This window comes from Engystomops pustulosus, chromosome 6, assembly GCF_040894005.1.
Source record: "Engystomops pustulosus chromosome 6, aEngPut4.maternal, whole genome shotgun sequence".
Taxonomy (NCBI): Eukaryota; Metazoa; Chordata; class Amphibia; order Anura; family Leptodactylidae; genus Engystomops; species Engystomops pustulosus.
In genome coordinates, this window is record NC_092416.1 from 101,337,137 (window position 1) to 101,359,725 (window position 22,589).

Consider the following 22,589-nt stretch of genomic DNA (forward strand, 5'->3'; position numbering starts at 1 on the left):
AAGCTTGCGCATGCTCAAACACTTTACATTCAGACCCAGAAGGGGTCTGACTGCCAGGGAGACCGGGCAGCTCTGGCGCACATGCCAGTCCTCGGAGCTGCCCAGAAGTGGATCGGATCCCCCGCAAAGCAGCGCGGGGGATCTGATCCATAGCGCAAGCACCCTTACACGCCGCGGTCATGCTTGACCGCGGCGTGAAAGGGGTTAACACCCGCGATCGGAGCCGGCTCCAATCGCGGGTGTTAGCACAGGCTGTCAGCTGTCATTGACAGCTGACAGCCGCTGCTTCTGGTGCCGGCTCCGTTCGTGAGCCGGTGCCAGAAGCAGGACGTTATAGCACATCCCCGTGCGCTAAGCATGTAGTGCCTAGCGCGCCTAGGGGTTAAAAAAACATATTTGATAAAAATCCTTTACATGTGTCAAGATGCATTTGGAGAGCCCTAGTGGTACCAAAACAGAGGAAAACCCCAACGAGTGTCAACATTTTTGTAAGTACAACCCTTGGGGAATTTAACAAGGTATAATATGTGTATTTGCCCCTATAGGTATAGGATAATTTAGGCCCAAAAAGGAAAAAGGTGAAAATCTTGCCCAAAAAGTTACTTACTACTCCTAAAAACGAATGTAGAAATGCCATGTGGATATAAAATGTTGTATTGGTACGCAACCAAATTTAACAGAAATAATTTACATATGTCAGGATGCATTTGGAGAGCCCTAGTGGTACAAAACCTTAAAAGTGACCCCATTTTGGAAAGTACACCCCATGGAGAATCTAGCAAGGTGTAAATATGTTTATCATGAAGTGGTATAGTGAGCATAAAGAACATACAGTTGGTTTCCAAATATGATGTGCAATGGATGCCCAAGATGGAAATTGCAATTATTTTTGGAAATGCACAAATTCGGTGCCCATCATGTGATGCTCAGTTTGTGTCACTGTGAAATGTCAGCTTCTTCAAGCTCAAATAGAGCCAACACAGTACAATACAGATGTATTGCATTGTGCAATGTACTCCACTGAGCATGCTATGCATGCTTAGTGGATTACAGCCCGGTCCTGCCCCTCTTGGGCCCAGAGGCTGCCATCGGAGGATCAAAACCCCTAGTAAGCACTGCAGCGTGTAAGGGGTTAACACCTGCAATTAGCGGAATCTCTTGTCAAGAGTGTTACAACAGGGTATCAGCTGCAATATGCTATGATGTACTATTACAGCACGCGTCAGGAAGGGGTTAACCACCACCAACATCATTTCATTACCACATGATTATACATAAAATTTAATTAGCGATGAGCGGACCTGTATTCAAAGTGGTCCAGTAGTTGTAAAATACTTTAATTGGTGCATTGACTGATCACATTATCGATGTTTTAGCTCACAGGCAGAACTTCTAACTTCTCTATCTACAAGAAAATAATAAATCCTGATTGGGACCCGAGAGCTGCCTGAAGGCAGTGCCTTCTGTGACGTCATCTTAAAGGCTCAGTGTCAGCCTATGCATGTGCATAGACTGACACTGCTAATACCCTGCAATACATAAGTATTGCAGAGTATTATCATGAACAAGCAATCAGATGATTGCTTGTTCATGTCGCATGGTGGAACAAGTAAAAAAGTTTAAAAAAAAAGTTAAAAAAAAAAAAGTTTATAAATCACTAAAAATGCCCATAAGCCCCAAAAAAGTCTAAATCATAGCAAGTCTAAATTATAACAATCTATAGAATAAAATTAAGTAATTATTGAACCCGTACGATGAACGCCATAAAAAAAAACTTTAAAAACTCGCCATAAAATGATTTTTACCTATTGAATCCCACAAAAAATGCAATAAAAAGTGATCAACAAAACATATGTACTCCACAATGTTACTATTGCAAAGTACAACATGTCCCGCAAAAAACAAGCCATCAACCAGCTCCGTAGCCTAAAATGTAACAATGTTATGCCACTTGGAAGACGGCAATGCAAAAATGATAGATTTTTTCCCCACGTTAGTGTTTTATTTGCCAAATTTAGTAAAACAGAAAAAATATTCCTGTATGGTATCCCCATAATTGTATTGACCCATGGAATAAAGATAACATGATTATTAGGCTATACAGCGAACACGTAAAAAAAAAGTAAAAAATCCAGTACAGAATTGATGCTTTTCTGCTCCTGCTTTCAAAAACGAGTTCCTAAATTTTCAACAATAGGGGATACCAACCACAAAATGGTAACACTGGAAAAAGCATCTTATCCCACAAAAAAATGCTGTCACATGGCTCCAATAACGAAAAACTGAAAATTGTATAGCCTACAAAAGGGGCCAATGAGGAAACTAAAATCCTGGCAGCTGCAGGTCCCTCCTTCCCTTCTGCGCCTCGCTGTGCCCCCATAAAACAAGTAACGGCCACTTGTGGCGGGTCTCTGTACTCGGGAGAAATTTCATAACATGAAATTGTGGTGGGTTTTCTCTTTTTATCTTTTGGAAATTAGACCATTCTAAATTTCACTATCATTTTTATGTAATTACTATGAAGATCTCAAGGGGTTAACAATCTTCCTAAAAGCTGTGTCTGATAGTTTGAGGGGTGCAGATTTAAAATGGGTTGGTTATATAGAGGGGTTTTGATGTTAAATATGTAAAATTTCATTCAAAACAGTATTTATCCCCAAAATAGTAAATTCTGAAAATCCGGAAAAATCGATAATCTATTTGTAAGCCGCGTGACATCAAAATAAATTATCCAGACATTTCAAAAATTATGAAAATGTAAAGTAGACATATGGGAAATGTTATTCAGCAAGTTATTTAGGTAGTAAATCTATCTGCCTGAAAACGTGATCATTTCGAATTTCAAAAATGGCGAATTTTTCCAAAAATTAATCATTTTTTTGTAAATAAACGCAAAACTTATCAGTCAAAATTTACCACTAAAATGAAGTACAACATGTGAAGAAAAAACACTCAGAATCACTTTGATAAGTAACAGAGTTCAAAAGTAATAACCATATAAAGTGACGCAAGTCAGAATCCAAAAAATGAATTTAAGGATAAGTCTCCAAAATTGTAAACTTTCTGATATGTCCTGGTAGCTTAGGGATTTGTTGTATAGATTGTATGAACTTTTGTTTCGTAAAACAATCAAATCTCACTATAGTGTCCCTGGCTAAGTTGGGCTTCATTGTTTTGAGTTTTGGTAATCTATCAATACGTTCTTTGGTCTTAATGCTCTGACTATCTACTGATAAACTGGTCCCTTCAATTTGGTCCCTGATTTTGAGACATTTGGCAGAGACAGGTCTGGCATTTGTTTCTTTTTTCCTTCATTAAATGATGCATAAACCACCTTTTCCTTATAACCATTACATTTTTAAGAGAGTTCCTCAGAAAACCTCAAAACTAACCTAATCCTCAAACCCTAATTGGGACAAAAAAATACTATAAATTTCAAGTAAAGTTTGCTACATCTGTATATACATGTAGGATTTTCATAAGATGTGTACATAAGAGAATTACCGTGATTTCCCTTGCCAGAGGTGGCGGAAACTGGATACACTTGCATTTGGACACCAACACCTTCTGTTTTTACCACATCTTTTAGTTCCAGTAAGAGGTGTTTCACAGTAATTGAGCCCTTAGATTTAAGTGTTTGATTAAACATAAAAAGGTATAATTTTTGTAGTTGAAATACTGAAATTCCATTTGCATGGTGATTCAATAGTGTTTGAATGTTCTCTTTGATAACTGAGCTGGGCTGTATTGAGGTTCTGGGTTCTTTAGGATGAGATAGGGTGACATTGGCAGTATTCACTATGACATCTGCACTGAATTTAATATGATTAGGATTCAATTGATTTTGATTTTGAAAGATCTGGTTCTTGCTTACATTGCTTGCACAGACAAAAGCATATGATCTGTTTGGTCCAGCCCTTGTTTGAGCTGCTTTGACATTTTGCAGTGATGTTATATTTCTTTCTGATTTTGGATTAGAAGATGTGGCATTGCTTTCTTGTCTTCTTTGATATGCCCTACTTTTCTTTGCAGCACTTGAAGCAGTAGCAACACTAGCTTGTCCTGCACATACAGGATTGATGGTTGGAGTTTTAAGGCTTTTAGAAAATCCATCTTTTTTTGGTTGGTGGCAATGTACAAAACCAACTGCATGATCAGTTTTTTGTGCAAGTAGAGAGCATTTTGATTTTGATGCATCTTTGGACTTGTTGGCTGTTGTAGATTTTGAGGTTCTGACCTGCTAAAAAGAAAAGTTATTTTCTTTAAACACTCACATTTAAATAATAGGTATACAGTAGACGTTAGTGCTAAATAAAAGGCTGATTAGTTGGTTTATCAGAAATGAATATCAATTTTTTATAAGTGGAACAATCAATGTTGGTCTATGTAGGACCTACTTCTACTTCCAAAACTAAACTAAAAGAAGCAAAAATTAAGGATATTTAACTAATAAAAATAAACTACACCTGCTTTGATTATCCCACATTCTGAAAAAAGTTACAGTAGAATTCATTTTATAGTTCTGAATCTAATGGATGGTCATACAGCCAAAGAAATCTAAAGGAGTCTTGTTTTAGAAGTTTAATGTTTACCTTCATATGGTTCTGTATAGGTTGTGTTTCCCCAGGTTTCTTTATAACAGGGCCTACCAGACATAATTTAATTCATTATTTGAATTCATTATCATTGCAAATTAATTTACAGTATCTCACAAAGTTTATGTGAATGTTTTTAATATTAATTGTGTTATTTATGTATAGACATTACAGTAATAGATACTCTTGGATTTCATTGCATACAACAACAAAATCTTTGAAGAAAGAAACTTGATCACTATGCTATTGGGATCTATAGTTAACTTGTATAATAGAGAAGATTTATCATCTTCTTATGGCAGAAAACTGTTTTAAAAATCACAAATTTGCAACTTTTAAATGCCAATTTGCATACATTTTTGTCCATAAAGTAGGTAGGGGCACTACCTACCTCTTCCATTGCTGATTCTATTGCAAGTTTATTCCTACCTGAGGTAAGTACAGATGACGGTATGCTTGAAATCCCTGAGATCTGCTGTGCTTGAAAATTGTTCCCATTTGCAACAACTACATGATGACTTGAGCGTGACTTGCATCTTATCATATTTATTCCATCAATGGTCCTTAACTCAACCAAATCATTCATGTCATGTAATAATGTCTTCAGTGAGGAGTAACCATAATTTGACAAATTGAGATAATAACCATGGACCTGACGAAATAGCCCCCCAAATTCTTCAAGTGAAACCTCTTTTTTTTCATATACTACAAGGAAGATCTCTGACTTTAGAATTTCATCCATGGCAGAACTGAAGAAATCACGTAGATAAGGGTATAACTAAGAAGCAAAAATTTAAAAAAGAAAAAAATATTAATGAAACTTATGAAATAAGTGATAAAATGTATTTCATTTAAGAGAAACATATAATTTAGGAGAAACATTTCTCAAACATGACTAAAAAGACCTAACATATTGAAAACCTGGAGTATAAATTGAAGCAGTACAGAGAAGCAGTCACACTTGGGCGTTGTTCAATTAGAGAACCTTGGCGCACTAGAGAAAAAATTTTTTGGAGCCCACCCTTCATGTTGCTAGAAAGAATTCAAGACTTCTCCTAGTTGAAGTGTAAAGCACACAAATGACATTCCACAGTATTAAATACATTAAGGCATCAAAATTTAGGCAGTGTAAAGTTAAAGAGCTTTACTTAACAGTCTTATACTGAACCAGCTTTATTAGTGTCTAATATAAAATTATATATTTTTGGTTTATTAAAAAAACATTAAGGGAACGCCTTAATAAGCATAAGCATAACATTGTAAACAGCTTTCTCTACATAGTGTATCAAGGCACGCAAATGTAATCATGTATCATTAATGTAATTATGAAGAATAAATTGACCAATTGAGCATATTGCCTCAGAGTTTTAACTATTTGAAACAGCGAGAGATGTACTGGATTTTTAAACGGCAAAGTTTATTACCAGCTGGATTAAATGAAAGTTTAGAAAATAATATATTGTGATTGCTATTTCATTGCCATCTCAACCTTATTATGAGTTCTAAAATATCATATTAATTATAATATCGCCCCCTCATTTTTACAAATGCTCTTATATTATACTATTTTAAATAATGTATTATACAATATATCTGTACTTAATAGCATGGTATACTACAGTATATACATTTTTACATATTGTTTTATTTATCTGTTTATCATTTGAATTATGTCTAGGCTTTTATTGTATGTATTCATTAGTTTCTCCACTGTGACAAGCAGCGGGTTGTGAACCCACTGTGCAATCCAACTGATTTGTATTTGGGCCACACAATAAGGGTGTTACTCCTGGACCTCTCTGGTATTCACCCCTTTACCCCCATACAGGGATCTAGACTTAGCTGCAGAGATATTGCAAGGTCGCTACCTCTCGTGGTGGTCCCAGTGTGGATAGCAGATGGCCCAGCAGGCAATGAGACCGGTACATGGTACCAAGGAGTCAGGCAGAGCGGGAGGTCAGAGTCAATCCGGAGTTGTGACAGGCAGCGTACAAGCACAAATGAAGACAAAAAGATGGTCGTGGCAGGCAGCACAGGTTCAGAATACAAGCCAAGGTCAGATCCCAGGGAACACGGAGCATAAACAGAGCCAGAGGACGAGTTGGGGTCACACACAGGAAGACAAGGAGAGACACACAACATACAGAAAGTTTACACCTAAGTAACAACCTTTCTCAGGCGCAGAGAGTAGGGCATGCTGGACTATATGCTGGGTGGTGCATGCTGATAGGGTGTTACAGCCCAGCTGGGAATTGCCCTGTTCCTTTAAGAAGGAGTGAGAGACGCTGCCCGCACCTTAAGGGAGCTGAAGCACAGCGGCTGAAGGTAGCTTGTGACGGGGAATTCGACAAGGGACCGAACCCATCACCAGAGTTACGTCCACCTGCTAGTACTATTATATATATATATATATATATATATACACTCACCAGCCACTTTATTAGGTACACCCTGCTAGTAACGGGTTGGACCCCCTTTTGCCTTCAGAACTGCCTCAATTCTTCGTGGCATAGATTCAACAAGGTGCTGGAAGCATTCCTCAGAGATTTTGGTCCATATTGACATGATGGCATCACACAGTTGCCGCAGATTTGTCGGCTGCACATACATGATGCGAATCTCCCGTTCCACCACATCCCAAAGATGCTCTATTGGATTGAGATCTGGTGACTGTGGAGGCCACTTGAGTACAGTGAACTCATTGTCATGTTCAAGAAACCAGTCTGAGATGATTCCAGCTTTATGACATGGCGCATTATCCTGCTGAAAGTAGCCATCAGATGTTGGGTACATTGTGGTCATAAAGGGATGGACATGGTCAGCAACAATACTCAGGTAGGCTGTGGCGTTGCAACGATGCTCAATTGGTACCAAGGGGCCCAAAGAGTGCCAAGAAAATATTCCCCACACCATGACACCATCACCACCAGCCTGAACCGTTGATACAAGGCAGGATGGATCCATGCTTTCATGTTGTTGACGCCAAATTCTGACCCTACCATCCGAATGTCGCAGCAGAAATCGAGACTCATCAGACCAGGCAACGTTTTTCCAATCTTCTACTGTCCAATTTCGATGAGCTTGTGCAAATTGTAGCCTCAGTTTCCTGTTCTTAGCTGAAAGGAGTGGCACCCGGTGTGGTCTTCTGCTGCTGTAGCCCATCTGCCTCAAAGTTCGACGTACTGTGCGGTCAGAGATGCTCTTCTGCCTACCTTGGTTGTAACGGGTGGCGATTTGAGTCACTGTTCTATCAGCTCGAACCAGTCTGCCCATTCTCCTCTGACCTCTGGCATCAAAAAGGCATTTCTGCCCACAGAACTGCCGCTCACTGGATGTTTTTTCTTTTTCGGACCATTCTCTGTAAACCCTAGATATGGTTGTGCGTGAAAATCCCAGTAGATCAGCAGTTTCTGAAATACTCAGACCAGCCCTTCTGGCCCCAACAACCATGCCACGTTCAAAGGCACTCAAATCACCTTTCTTCCCCATACTGTTGCTCAGTTTGAACTGCAGGAGATTGTCTTGACCATGTCTACATGCTTAAATGCACTGAGTTGCCGCCATGTAATTGGCTGATTAGAAATTAAGTGTTAACAAGCAGTTGAACAGGTGTACCTAATAAAGTGGCCGGTGAGTGTATATATATATATATATATATATATATAATATCTTATTATTATTATTTATTGTTGAAATTATATATGTTGCAGAAATTAGTGTTAAGACAGGCACATTTGTGAGTGAACATTGCTGACTTTATTTTTTGTAACCCGCTAATTTTGAGGTACGTAGGCACTGTGAGATCCTGAGTGCCTACTGCACAGGTACACTATTCCGGCTATGAATCTCCAGCATTCTCGGAGTATGTAGGTACTGTGAGATCTTGAGTGCCAACTATGCACACGCATCATTTCAGACTTGTACCTCCAGCATCTAAAAACACTGTGCATGCCCACTTAGTGTTAGCTGTGAGCTTCCAGCTGACAATACCTATGGTCTGACAACGTTCTAACAGTGAGCAAGTGGAACAGGACTCTATGTCATTTTGAATAACCATATACACTCACCTACTGTTGTACTTTATTTTAAACTTTGGACTTGGAGCTGAGGGAGCTGCAAAAAGCAACCATCTGACTAGAGATGAGCGAACATACTCGTCCGAGCTTGATGCTCGTTCGAGTATTAGCGTACTCGAAACTGCTCGTTGCTCGGACAAATAGTTCGCCCGCTTGAGAAAATGTCATCTCCCGCCATTGTGATTTTTGGTGGCCAGAAACAGAGCCAATCACAAGCCAGGAGACTCTGCACTCCACCCAGCATGACGTGGTACCCTTACACGTCGATAGCAGTGGTTGGCTGGCCAGATCAGGTGACCCTGGAATAGACTAGCCCCTGCCCGCGCTGCTCGCATCATTCTCTGTCTGGATGCTGCTAGGGAGAGAGCTGCTGCTGGTCAGGGAAAGCGTTAGGGTGTTCTATTAGAATAGTGTTAGGCAGGAGTGATTCTACAAGAACCCAACAGCCCTTCTTAGGGCTACAATAACGTTTTATTTTACTTTTTTTTGGTTTGCCTGTGGCTGGGCTTGCTGCCATTAGTAGTGCAGCTAGTACCATATTGTGAAGAATATGCTGGGAGACTTGCGACCGTTGTGTTTAGCTCTTAGTGACACACATATCCACCTCAAACACCGAAGTGGGACAATTTATTAGGGATTTGATTTGAATTATGCAGAGTCTGCTGATTTATTTTTTTTTACCTTTATTTCTTTTTATAGCTCAAAGTAATCTGGCAAAGCAGTGTGCTTTCAGTGTAGGCTAGAAAATAGCCATAGGAGAACCCCAACGGCTTACTTAGGCCTACAATAGCGTTATATTTTCCTTTTTTTTGTTTGCTTGTGGCTGGGCTTGCTGGCATTAGTAGTGCAGCTAGTACCATATTGTGAGGAATTTGCTGGGAGACTTGCGACCGTTGTGTTTAGCTCTTAGTGACATGCATATCCACCTCAAACACCGAAGTGTGACAATTTATTAGGGGTTTGATTTGAATTAGGCACAGTCTGCTGATTTTTTTTTTTTTTTACGTTTATTTCTTTTTATAACTCAAAGTCATCAGGCACAGCACAAAATCCAGTTGTGTGCTGTCAGTGTAGGTTAGAAACTAGCCATAGCAAAAGGATAGCATCGTTTTGTTAAAAAAAAAATAAATAAATAAATAAATTTAAAGTTTACACTTTAATTTGGAAAATGTTTAACCCGAGGGCTAGGGGTAGAGGACGAGGGCGTGGACAAGGGTGTCCAACTACTGCAGGGGTCAGAGGCCGTGGTCCTGGGCGGGGTGAGACACCACCTGCTGATGAGGGAGCAGGGGAACGCCGCAGAGCTACACTCCCTATGTTCATCATGTCTCAAGTTACTGGGACTCGTGGTAGAGCGCTGTTGAGGCCAGAACAGTGCGAACAGGTGATGTCGTGGATTGCGGACAATGCTTCTAGCCATTTGTCCACCAGTCAGTCTTCCACGCAGTCCACCCATGTCACCGAAATCAGCACTCCTCCAGCTCCTCCACCTCAGCCTCCTTCCCCCCAGTCTGCCCCCTCCCAGCAAAATTTGGCATTTGAACCGGCATACTCTGAGGAACTGTTTTCTGGACCCTTCCCACAGTCACAAACCACTTGTCCGGTTGCTGCTGAGCTATTTTCCGATGCCCAGGTTTTCCACCGGTCGCAGTCTGTGGGTGATGATGACATTATTGATGTAGTGGAAGAAGTGTGTAAAGAGGTGTCGGACGATGAGGAGACACGGTTGTCAGACAGTGGTGAAGTTGGTGTCAGGGCAGGAAGTCCGAGGGTGGAGCAGACTGAGGGATCGGAGGATGATGAGGTGACAGACCCAAGCTGGGTTGATAGGCCGGGTGAACACAGTGCTTCTGAGACGGAGGAGAGTCCTATAGCAGAACAGGTTGGAAGAGGCAGTGGTGGGGCCAGACGGAGAGGCAGGGCCAGAGCTGGTGCATCAGCGCCAAATGTTTCCCGTGGTCAAGCTCCCGTGGCGAGGGCTAGATTTTCAGAAGTCTGGAGGTTCTTTAAAGAAACACCGGATGACCGACGGACTGTGGTGTGCAACCTGTGCCAAGATTGGCCAGGATTAGCAGGGGTTCCAAAACTACTAGCTTAACTACCACCAGTATGCGCAGGCATATGAATGCTAAACACCCCACTCAATGGCACCAAGCCCGTTCACCTCCGGCCGGGCACACCACTGCTCCTTCCCCTGTGTCATCTGCTAGTCAGCCCCCTGCCCAGGACCCCGGGCCCAAACACCTCCCGTGCGAAAACCCCATCTTCGCCTCCACGATCCTCTACAGCATCCACCAGCGTTCAGCTCTCCATACCCCAGACGGTGGAGCGCAAAAGGAAGTACAGCGCAAAACCACCCACACGCCCAAGCCCTCAACGTCCACATCTCCAAGTTGCTTAGCCTGGAGATGCTGCCCTATAGGCTGGTAGAGACCGAGGCCTTTCGAAACCTCATGGCGGCGGCCGCCCCTCGGTATTCGGTCCCCAGCCGCCACTACTTTTCGCGATGTGCCGTCCCAGCCCTGCACAAGCACGTGTCAGAGAACATCATCCGTGCCCTGACCAACGCCGTTTCTGACAAGGTCCACCTGACCTCAGACACGTGGACGAGTGCTGCCGGGCAGGGCCACTATATATCGCTGACGGCACATTGGGTTAACTTGGTGGAGTCTGACCCTGGGGCTGGTCATATACTGCCGACGTGGAGGATTGCGGGGCCTACCTAGGTCCAGGTCTCAAAGACCTACTATGCCTCCTCCTACTCCCACCCCTCCTCCACCTCCTCCTCCGAATTACCATCCGTGGGCATGGCACCATCAGTCGGTAGCTCTAGGCACAGCAGCAGTGCCGTCGCTAAGCGACAGCAGGCGGTGCTCAAACTGCTGAGCCTAGGCTTTAAAAGGCACACCGTCCAAGAGCTATTACAGGGCATCACGGTGCAGACTGATCTGTAGCTGAACCTGAAGCCAGGCATGGTTGTGTGTGACGGCCGTAACCTGGTGGCGGCTATGCAACTCGGCAGACTGACACATGTGCCATGCCTGGCCCATGTGTTAAATCTCATAGTTCAGCGTTTCCTCAAGACATACCGCAATCTGTCTGATTTGCTCACGAAGGTGCGCCGCATCTGTGCGCATTTCAGGAAGTCCAGCACAGATGCTGCCACTCTCAGGGCAGCGCAGCGCCGCCTCCAACTGCCCGCTCACCGACTGTTGTGCGACGTGCCCACGAGGTGGAATTCGACATTAACCATGTTATCCAGAGTTTACCAGCAGCGCAGAGCGATTGTAGACTGCCAGATGTCAACTTCCACCAGAACTGGTAGTCAGGTCAGTCAGCTTCCTCAAGTCTACAATGAGGAGTGGACGTGGATGTCTGATATCTGTCAGGTGCTGAGTAACTTTGAGGAGTCAACACAGATGGTCAGTGGCGATGCCGCCATCATCAGCCTCACCATCCCGCTGCTTGGCCTTTTGAAAAACTCTCTGGTCAGCATGAAGTCGGAAGCTTTGCGCTCGTCACAAGGGACGGGGGAAGAAGATTCCTTTGTTGATAGCCAAAGCACCCTTAGGTCTGTTTCTCAGCGCATATCGGAGGAGGTGGAGGAGGAGAATGTTGGCGAGACAGAAGAGGAGACCATTGTTCAGTCCTTCACTGTTCAGCGTGTATGGGCAGAAGAAGAGGAGTTGGAGGAGTTGGAGGAGGAGGAAATAGGCAGTCAGGCCAGTGAGGGGAGTGAATTCTTGCGCGTTGGGACTCTGGCGCATATGGCAGATTTCATGCTAGGCTGCCTATCCCGTGACCCTCGCTTTCAAAGAATTTATTCCAGCACCGATTACTGGGTATTCACTCTCCTGGACCCATGGTACAAGCAAAATCTTTCCACTCTCATCCCTGGAGAGGAAAGGAGTGTGAGAATGCATGAATACCAGCAGGCCCTGGTGCACAAGCTGAAACATTATTTCCCTTCTGACAGCGCTAGCGGCAGAGGGCGTACTTCTGCGGGACAAGTAGCGAGGGAGAGTAGGCGAGCAGGCAGCTTGTCCAGCACTGGCAGGGGTACGCTTTACAAGGCCTTTGCCAGTTTTATGTCACCCCAGCAAGACACTGTCACCTGTCCCCAGTCTCAGCAGAGTAGGACTGATCTTTATAGAAAGATGGTGAGGGAGTACGTAGCTGACCATACCATCATCCTAAATGATCACACAGCTCCCTACAACTACTGGGTTTCAAAGCTGGACATGTGGCACGAACTGGCGCTGTACGCCTTGGAGGTTCTTGCCTGCCCTGCCGCTAGCATGTTGTCCGAGCGGGTTTTCAGTGCAGCTGGTGGCATCATCACTGATAAGCGTACACGCCTGTCGACTGACAGCGCTGACAGGCTGACGCTTATCAAGATGAATAAAGCCTGGATTTCTCCGGATTTTCATTCTCCACCAGGTGAAAGAAGCTCAACCTGAATAATGTATGCACTCCTCCTCCTCATTGTCCTCCTTCTCCTCCTCTTTGTACACTAACGCAGAGGAAACTGGCTATTTTTTGCCAGGGCCAACTGGCTCTAGCTATAGTACTCTATGTATTTAATTTTTCTGGAGGGCCACCTACCCGGTCCTCTGTTTTAAGCAATTTTTGGGAGTGCCACATACAGGCACTCAATCTATTTAATTTTTCTGGAGGACCACCTACCTGCTCCTCTGGTTTGAAAACTTTTTTGGACTGCCACATACAGGCACTATCCAAATTAAATTTTCTCCATAGCAGCCTCCACACGTCATCGCCATAGCTGCCTCCAAAAGTCGTCCATATAGCTGCCTCCATACATGGTCTCCTTATCAAACGAACTGTGTCAGGCAGAATTTTGGGTTGTTTTCATGGCTTCCACATCAAACTTGTTAACTTTGTCGCCACCCTGCTGTGTAATCCACAAAATATACTGGCAAACTTTTATCATTTACCGATATAATTTCAGCGCTTCTTGCGCATCTGTTTACATTCCCCTCACCCGCCATAACCCAAACTTATAAGAACGCTACTACACTTGATCTTATACAAAAGGTTCTCAGAAGTGCTGTTTGGGGAGTAGCCTAGAGACAGGGGCTTGGATTGGCGAAAGCTCGCCTGGAAGCGGAGCCCCAGCTCCATCTCAAGTTCCAACTAACATAGTTTTAACTGCAGCACCTTTAATCTACTACTAGTTCACTGCCTCCATACATGGTCCCCTTATCAAACGAGCTGTGTCAGGCAGAATTTTCAGGTGTTTCACCAGATACATAGTGGAACTCGGACCATCTGTCGCCCCCATGCTGGAGACCTGAAGTTGCAATCATAGCAGCGCAATATGGATGCCCCATACTGTCGCTCTTAATCATGGAACCATTTCCATAAAAACAATTAAAAATAGAACCACTATGCTATTCCATTATTCCTAGGTGAAATATTCAAACGACCCGGCCTGCTTTGAAAATTATAATTTTTTCAAAGTAAACGCTTCTGGTCCCCAGGCCCATTTTGGGTGGGGAGGAGCCGAGAGACAGGGGCTTGGGCAGGCGAAAGCTCGCCTGGCAGTGGACCGCCAGCTCCATCCCAAGATTAGGCAGCCTCAGAGGCATCCATGCATGCTGCCCCTGCTGTTTCCTGTCCATTTTGCCTCCACGATCCTCCACAGCGTCCACCAATGTCTCATTTCAACTCTCTATACCCCAGACGCTGGAGCACGAGAGGATATGCAGCACATCATCCCCTTATCAAACTAGCTGTGTCAGGCAGAATTTTCAGGTGTTTCACCAGATACATAGTGGAACTCGGCCCATCTGTCGCCGCCATGCTGGAGACCTGAAGTTGCAATCATAGCAGCGCAATATGAATGCCCCATACTGTCGCTCTTAATCATGGAAGTCGTCTCCATGGCTGCCTCCACATGTCGTCCCGTTATCAAAAGAGCCGTGTCAGGCTAATTTTTCGGGTGTTTCACCAGATACGTTATGGAACTTGGTCACTATGTCGCCACTATGCTGTGTTATCGACTAAATATACCGTCAAACTTTTGTTCACATAGGAAATAATTTCAGCGCTTCTTGCTCACCTCCTTTAGTTCCTCTCTGCCACCCATTGGTTTGAAGCCTGAGTCCATTTAGGGTATGTCGCCATGACACTCTCTAGCCTGCCGCTGCTGACGCTGCCTCTGCATGCCGTCTTCTATAGTATCAGGGTCAATTATTGCATGTTTTAGATGCTATCTAGCCTCATTCGGTCACTCTGTCATGGCCATGCTGTTGCCCAAAATTTTGGCATAATGGTACGATTAAGCAGCCTCAGAGGCATCCATGCATGCTGCCCCTGCTGTTTCCTGTCCATTTCCGTGGTGTTTCCATCCTTTTCTGAGGTTCCCAGGTGTTTGGCCAAGCTTCCCTGTGCAGAGCCTTGGTCCCCTTGAAAAATGCTCGAGTCTCCCATTGACTTCAATGGGGCTTGTTATTCGAGACGAGCACTCGAGCATCGGGAAAAGTTCGTCTCGAATAACGAGTACCCGAGCATTTTAGTGCTCGCTCATCTCTACATCTGACACATAAGGATTTGTGACTGGACCCAAAGGATAGGATACCCCAGAATGGACTTGTATTGCACTGCATCAACGGAGGCCCCATCCTCTTCGGTTGTTTTTTTTTTGTTTTTAATCCCTTATATTTTTGGTTTGTTGATTTAGTTACCATACACATAAAAGCAGCTGACACATAATTTAAAGTATACATGGGGTCCCCGGTGATATCCCAGCGCTCATCAGTGTATAACTCCCCCCTTCTGCCCTCACAAGCTGTGAGGATATTCCAGCAGTCCCTGCCTGCAGACATCGACACCTCACACAGCAGCCCGGGAGGAGGCATAACGAGACAGGCAGCACACCAGCAGGTGAGCCAGCAATGCCCAGCACTTGCAGCTCTCTCACCGAATGCCAAGTCGGTGACTGTATCAGAAGATTACTAAAGTCCCTGCTGAGAGAGCTACGATCTTCTTTACAAACAACATTCAATCTGCTATACAAGTATTTTAAAATGAATGCAGTCTCCTGGCTGAACATATGTCACATGTTGAGACCAAGATGGTGTAATTTACAGCAGCCCACAATGAGTTAGTGGATGTGAGCAACAATATGGAAGAAGAAAAAGTAAGGTAATTACGTTTGAAAATTGATGACATGGAGGATTGTTCCCGCAGGAACAACATTCCATTTCAGGGATCCCGGATTCCATAAAGCCAGAAGTGTTATCCGAGTTCTTAACTATTTTGTAACCTTATTGCCTGAGACACCATTTTAAAGATAAGCTCATGAGGGAAAGGATAAAATAACACAGATATATCTGAAAGATTTAAAGATATATCTTTGTATGTGGACCTATTCGCAACCACATTGGTGAGGAGGAGAGAATTCCAAGAGGCGGCAAAGATCATGCGGTCCCACTGTATCCCCTAAAAATGGGGATTTCAAGAAAAATGATCATCTCCAAAGAAGGCAAGCAACTTTACATTGCTGGCGAAACGTATGCAGTTCCTTAAAGAATGGGACTTGATTCTGGTGAGTTCTATCCCGAACGACTCTGCAACTTCAGCTCCCTTACATGTGGAGGAAGAATGGCACTTGGCGAAAAATACCTGACTGTAAGATCACTATAACCTACGTGTGGTGGATAAGTAGGTCACTCCAGGGAGGAATAACATCTGAGACATATGAAGTCCTGAAAAATTGGGGTCAGGTCACAATGTAATACCAGTCCATACAGTGTCTGGCATCTGTGATTGTATACCCCCATAGATCCTTAAATAGGTACCAACCATGTTTTAGTTTGGCAACCTATATTGCTGCTGTGTATTTTCTGTTTTATTGTTGTATTCATGTTAAATGGCCGGTAGTAAGAAACATAAGCACTGTAAAAAGTGAGTACATACGCAAAAGTGGGTACGTTTTAATCCTGAGAATAAGCAGCACTCACATAATTCACATGTCATGGCGATTAGGGTCACATCAGTCTACGTCAAAGGGCTTATAGTTTCATAGTTTATAGTTTATACGGTTGAAAAAAGACACTTGTCCATCAAGTTCAACCAAGGAAGGGTAGGGATTGGATGAGGAAGGGATTTAGGGGAAACAATTCTATATAACATAACAATCAATGTTATATAGGTGTATAAAGGCATCTAGACCCTTCTTGAAGCTCTCCGCTGTCCCTGCTGTGACCAGTGCCTGAGGCAGGCTATTCCACAGATTGACAGTTCTCATAGTAAAAAAGCCCAGTCGCCTCCGGTGATTAAACCATGTTTTCTCCAGACGGAGACAGTGCCCTCTCGTCTTTTGATTTGATTTACCAACTTACCACCATATTTTTTGTATGGACCATTCATATATTTATATAAATTAATCATGTCCCCTCGTAGTCGTCTCTTTTCCAGACTAAATAAATCTAGTTTTTTTAATCTTTCCTCATAACTAAGACCCTCCATACCCCTTATCATTTTTGTGGCTCTACGTTGAACCCTCTCCAGCTCCAGGGCATCCTTTTTATGGACCGGTGCCCAGAACTGGACACCATATTCCAGGTGTGGCCGAACCAGTGCCTTGTATAGTGGTAATATTACATCCCTATCACGAGAGTCCATACCACTTTTGATACATGACAAGATCCTACTAGCTTTAGAGGCAGCTGATTGACATTGCATGCTGTTATTCAATTTATGATCTACTAGTACCCCCAGGTCCTTCTCAACAAGGGACTCTCCCAGATTTACTCCCCCAAGGACATATTTTGCCTTTGGATTATTGGCCCCCAGGTGCATAGCCTTACATTTATCCACATTAAACCTCATTTGCCAAGTGGATGACCAAACATTCAGTTTGTCCAAGTCACCCTGCAGCCTATGAACATCCTCCATGGACTGTATTACACTACACAGCTTGGTGTCATCTGCAAAAATAGACACAGTGCTATTAATTCCTACCTCTATATCATCAATAAATAAATTAAATAGTAGTGGGCCAAGCACAGAACCCTGAGGTACACCACTCATAACCATAACTGGTGACCATTCCGAGTAGGAATCATTGACCACAACTCTCTGGATACGATCCTTCAGCCAGTTTTCAATCCAATTGCAAATTATTTCTGCCAAACCAATAGCCCTAATTTTACCCATCAGGCGTCTATGAGGAACAGTGTCAAATGCCTTTGCAAAGTCCAAGAACACAATATCCACAGCTGCTTCTCCATCCAGGCATCTGCTCACCTCTTCATAGAAGCAGATAAGGTTAGTTTGACAACTTCTATTCTTAGTAAACCCATGCTGGCTGTCACTTATTATTCTATTTGATGTCACATACTCCAGTATGTAGTCTTTTACTAACCCTTCCAATACTTTCCCCACAATGGAAGTTAAGCTTACAGGCCTGTAATTGCCTGGCGAAGTTCTAGAGCCCTTTTTATATATTGGCACCACATTTGCCTTGCGCCAGTCACTTGGCACCACACCAGACATTACGGAATCCCTGAAGATTTTAGACAGTGGTACAGCAATAACAGAACTGAGTTCTTTAAGAACTCTGGGATGTAACCCATCTGGTCCAGGAGCTTTGTACACATTGATTTAATTGAGCTTAGATTGAATCATGTCTACATTTAGCCAGTCTAGTATATTACAGGGTGCATGACCCGCACTGGCACCACCCAAGTCAGAAGTTCTCTCTTCTATTGTATAAACCTAAATAAAAAACCTATTAACCCCTTCAGGCTCCGTGACGGATATATCCGCCATGGAGCTGTGAAGGTTGTATGAATAAGGCTCACGGGCTGAGCCTTCTTCATACAGAAATGGGCTTTGCTGCATATCGCAGCAAAGACCCATCGCTATCACCCGCGGTCGATGCTTGCACCGATTGCGGGTGTCAACCTTTTGACTTTGCCGGCGGCACTTTAAATTTGGCGGCGCATGGGAGCCGCCATCTTACCTCCGATCGCCGCTACCCCGAACGTAATCGGGGGGCGGCGATCAGTTGCCATGGTAGCCTCGGGTCTTCGTTTGACCCGAGGATACATGGCTTCTGCACATGCATTACAATGAGCCTGTGGCTCATTGCAATGTATAGTGAGCAGAAATGACATATACTGCGATACAGTAGTATTGCAGTATATGGCAGGAGCGATCAGACCATCTAGGGTTAATGTACCCTAGAGGGTCTAAGAAATAGTGGGAAAAAAAAGAAAAAAAAAAGTTTAAAAAATGTAAAAAAATAATAAAATATTAAAAGTTCAAATCACCCCCCTTTCCCTAGAACTGATATAAAATATAATAAATAGTAAAAATCACAGACACATTAGGAATCGCCGCGTCCCAAAATGCCCGATCTATCAAAATATAAAAACGGTTATTGACAGCGGTGACCTCCGGAACGGCAAATGGCGCCCAAATGTCCAAAATGCGACTTTAACACCTTTTTAGATGACATAAAAAATGTAATAAAAAATTATCAAAATGTCGCACAGTCCTCAAAACTGTAGAAATGAGAACGTCGGCTCATTTCGCAAAAAATAACACCTCACACAGCTCCATGCGCCAAAGTTTGAAAAAGTTATTCGCGTCAGAAGATGGCAAAAATTTTTTTTTCTTTTTTGTACACATTCGTTTAATTTTTGAAAATGTATTAAAACTCAATAATACCTGTATAAATTCGGTATCAACGTGATCATACCGTACCAAAGAATAAAGTAGAGGTGTTATTTGGAGCGCAGAGTCAAAGTCGTAAAAACTGAGCCCACAAGAACATGACGCACATGCAGTTTTTTTCAATTTTTCCATATTTGGAATTTTTTTGCGGCTTCCCACTACATGGCATGGAATAATAAATAACATAATCGGAAAGTAAAATTTGTTACGCACAAAATAAGCCCTCACACAGCTCTATACACGGAAAAATGAAAAAGTTATGGATTTTTGAAGATGGAGAGCGAGAAATTAGCGAAAATACCCTGCGTCCTTAAGGGGTTAAGTAACTCCGCCTTCTCTTAGTCTCCAGTCACTGATGCCCCATTTTCAGAATAAAGGGGTCCAACCTGTTCTGACCCATTTTTTTTTGCATTGATATACCTAAAAATTTTCTTGGGATTTGTTTTGCTATCTTTAGCCACCTGTCTTCGATTTTGTATTTTGGCTGATTTGCTTTTTACAGATTTTGGTAAGTTTTTTGTAAATATTGAAAGCCTCTGGTGACCCGTCAGATTTATATTTTTTAAATGCCCTCTTTTTCTCATTAATTGCCCTTTTAACTGTAGCTGTAAGCCACGCGGGGTGTAATCTAGCCCGTCTATATTTGTTACCTATTGGCTTAACAGCATATACACTCACCGGCCATTTTATTAGGTACACCTGCCCAACTGCTCGTTAACACTTAATTTCTAATCAGCCAATCACATGGCGGCAACTCAGTGCATTTAGGCATGTAGACATGGTCAAGGCAATCTCCTTCAGTTCAAACCGAGCATCAGTATGGGGAAGAAAGGTGATTTGAGTGGCTTTGAACGTGGCATGGTTGTTGGTGCCAGAAGGGCTGGTCTGAGTATTTCAGAAACCACTGATCTACTGGGATTTTCACGCACAACCATCTCTAGGGTTTACAGAGAATGGTCCGAAAAAGAAAAAACATCCAGTGAGCGGCAGTTCTGTGGGCGGAAATGCCTTGTTGATGCCAGAGGTCAGAGGAGAATGGGCAGACTGGTTCGAGCTGATAGAAAGGCAACAGTGACTCAAATTGCCACCCGTTACAACCAAGGTAGGCAGAAGAGCATCTCTGAACGCACATTACATCGAGCTTTGAGGCAGATGGGCTACAGCAGCAGAAGACCACACCGGGTGCCACTCCTTTCAGCTAAGAACAGGAAACTGAGGCTACAATTTGCACAAGCTCATCGAAATTGGACAGTAGAAGATTGGAAAAACGTTGCCTGGTCTGATGAGTTTCGATTTCTGCTGCGACATTTGGATGGTAGGGTCAGAATTTGGCGTCAACAACATGAAAGCATGGATCCATCCTGCCTTGTATCAACGGTTCAGGCTGGTGGTGGTGGTGTCATGGTGTGGGGAATATTTTCTTGGCACTCTTTGGGCCCCTTGGTACCAATTGAGCATCGGTACAATGACACAGCCTACCTGAGTATTGTTGCTGACCATGTCCATCCCTTTATGACCACAATGTACCCAACATCTGATGGCTACTTTCAGCAGGATAATGCGCCATGTCATAAAGCTGGAATCATCTCAGACTGGTTTCTTGAACATGACAATGAGTTCACTGTACTCAAATGGCCTCCACAGTCACCAGATCTCAATCCAATAGAGCATCTTTGGGATGTGGTGGAACGGGAGATTCGCATCATGGATGTGCAGCCGACAAATCTGCGGCAACTGTGTGATGCCATCATGTCAATATGGACCAAAATCTCTGAGGAATGCTTCCAGCACCTTGTTGAATCTATGCCACAAAGAATTGAGGCAGTTCTGAAGGCAAAAGGGGGTCCAACCCGTTACTAGCATGGTGTACCTAATAAAGTGGCCAGTGAGTGTATAAAAGGATGAGGAAGTGGAAAGAGCAGTCCGATCTAGGGCTGATATATTCTGTGCCCAAGAGACACATCTAAATCAGGGTTACATACACCGCCTACAAAACAAATACTTTCCTATCATTTTTGCCGCTCCAGCAACAGACAAGAAAAGAGGGGTATTAATAGCAATCAGAAACTTAGTGGCATATACAGTATATTCATAGACAAGATATTAGACCCAATGGGGAGATATGTGATACTGCTCAGTCAATAACACCATTTACACACTAGTCTCCGTATTTGCTCCAAACAAGAAACAGCCCAAATTAAAAAAAAAAAACAGTTTGAAGTGATTAATGTGATATGCCAATGTGGCCAACAGTTGATACTTCTAATTCCACACACCTGGATAAAGCATCAGAACTATTACATTTTACCCATCAAGAAGCCTATATAAATGTGTGAAGATTACAATATCCAATTGAAAAGGATTTTTCCTTTTTCTCTCACCCTCATAAAATGTATTTCAAATTTACCTATTTTTAGCGCACCGCTTACTGTTTAGTAGGATAAAAGTGTCTAGAAATTATGTTCAGTTCATCTAGAAATAGAGGAGCAATACTCAAAAACCCACTCCAATCCATTGGGACTTAGTCATTTTTTGATTCATCTCCCTAAATTTCATTACAAAGCGCGGAATGGAATGTCTGACTTTTTTAAACTCAACCTCTGAGATTATGGGCCCTAGGCTATGGTGCGCTCATAAAATATATATGAGGTGACATTTCATAAACATAGCAGTGGCAAACAAAAAGGTTAATGATGAGCTATGTTTACATGAATGGTTTAGTCTCTCGCTATTAAGCGCTCTAAATAAAAATAAATTTTGTCCGCACAGACATACTACAATCCCAGTTAACCCCTACGGGACTCGGCCTCTTTTGGCCTTAAGGACGCGGCCCCATTTTTCAAATCTGCCCTGTGTCACTATAAATGGTTATAGCTTTGGAAAGCTATGAGATATCCAGCGGATTTTGAGATTGTTTTCTCGTGACACATTGCACTTCAAATTAGTTTAAAAATTTGGATGAAATCTTTTGTGTTTAGTTATGAAAAAAAACGAAATTTGGCAAAAATTTGGAAAAAAATCTTTATTTTCAAAATTCCCTACTTTTGATGCAGATAGTCATAGCACCCAAATAAATTCATAACTTACATTTCCCAAGTGTCTGCTTTATGTTGGCATGGTTTTTTAAGATTCCACATATTTTACTAGAATGTTATGAGGCTCAGAATTTGGGTGCCATTTTTCAAATTTTTGGGAAAATCACCAAAACTAA

At 42.9% G+C, this 22,589-nt stretch overlaps 1 protein-coding gene across 7 annotated transcripts in view; it reads right to left on the reverse strand.

The window, feature by feature from the left end:
- Positions 1–22,589, reverse strand: part of LOC140064052 (uncharacterized) — a 79,917-nt gene that overhangs the window by 18,290 nt on the left and 39,038 nt on the right. For 3 of the 7 annotated variants that reach the window (XM_072110487.1, XM_072110486.1, XM_072110488.1), the window contains exons 4-6: positions 5,025–5,373; positions 4,593–4,645; positions 3,505–4,240 (exon numbers count right to left, since the gene is read on the reverse strand). In XM_072110487.1, coding sequence (XP_071966588.1) covers positions 3,505–4,240; positions 4,593–4,645; positions 5,025–5,337 — 1,102 coding nt within the window. In that variant the 5' untranslated portion in view covers positions 5,338–5,373. The remainder of the gene's footprint in view (positions 1–3,504; positions 4,241–4,592; positions 4,646–5,024; positions 5,374–22,589) is intronic. The other 4 variants (XM_072110491.1, XM_072110490.1, XM_072110489.1 and 1 more) reach the window with 3 other exon arrangements.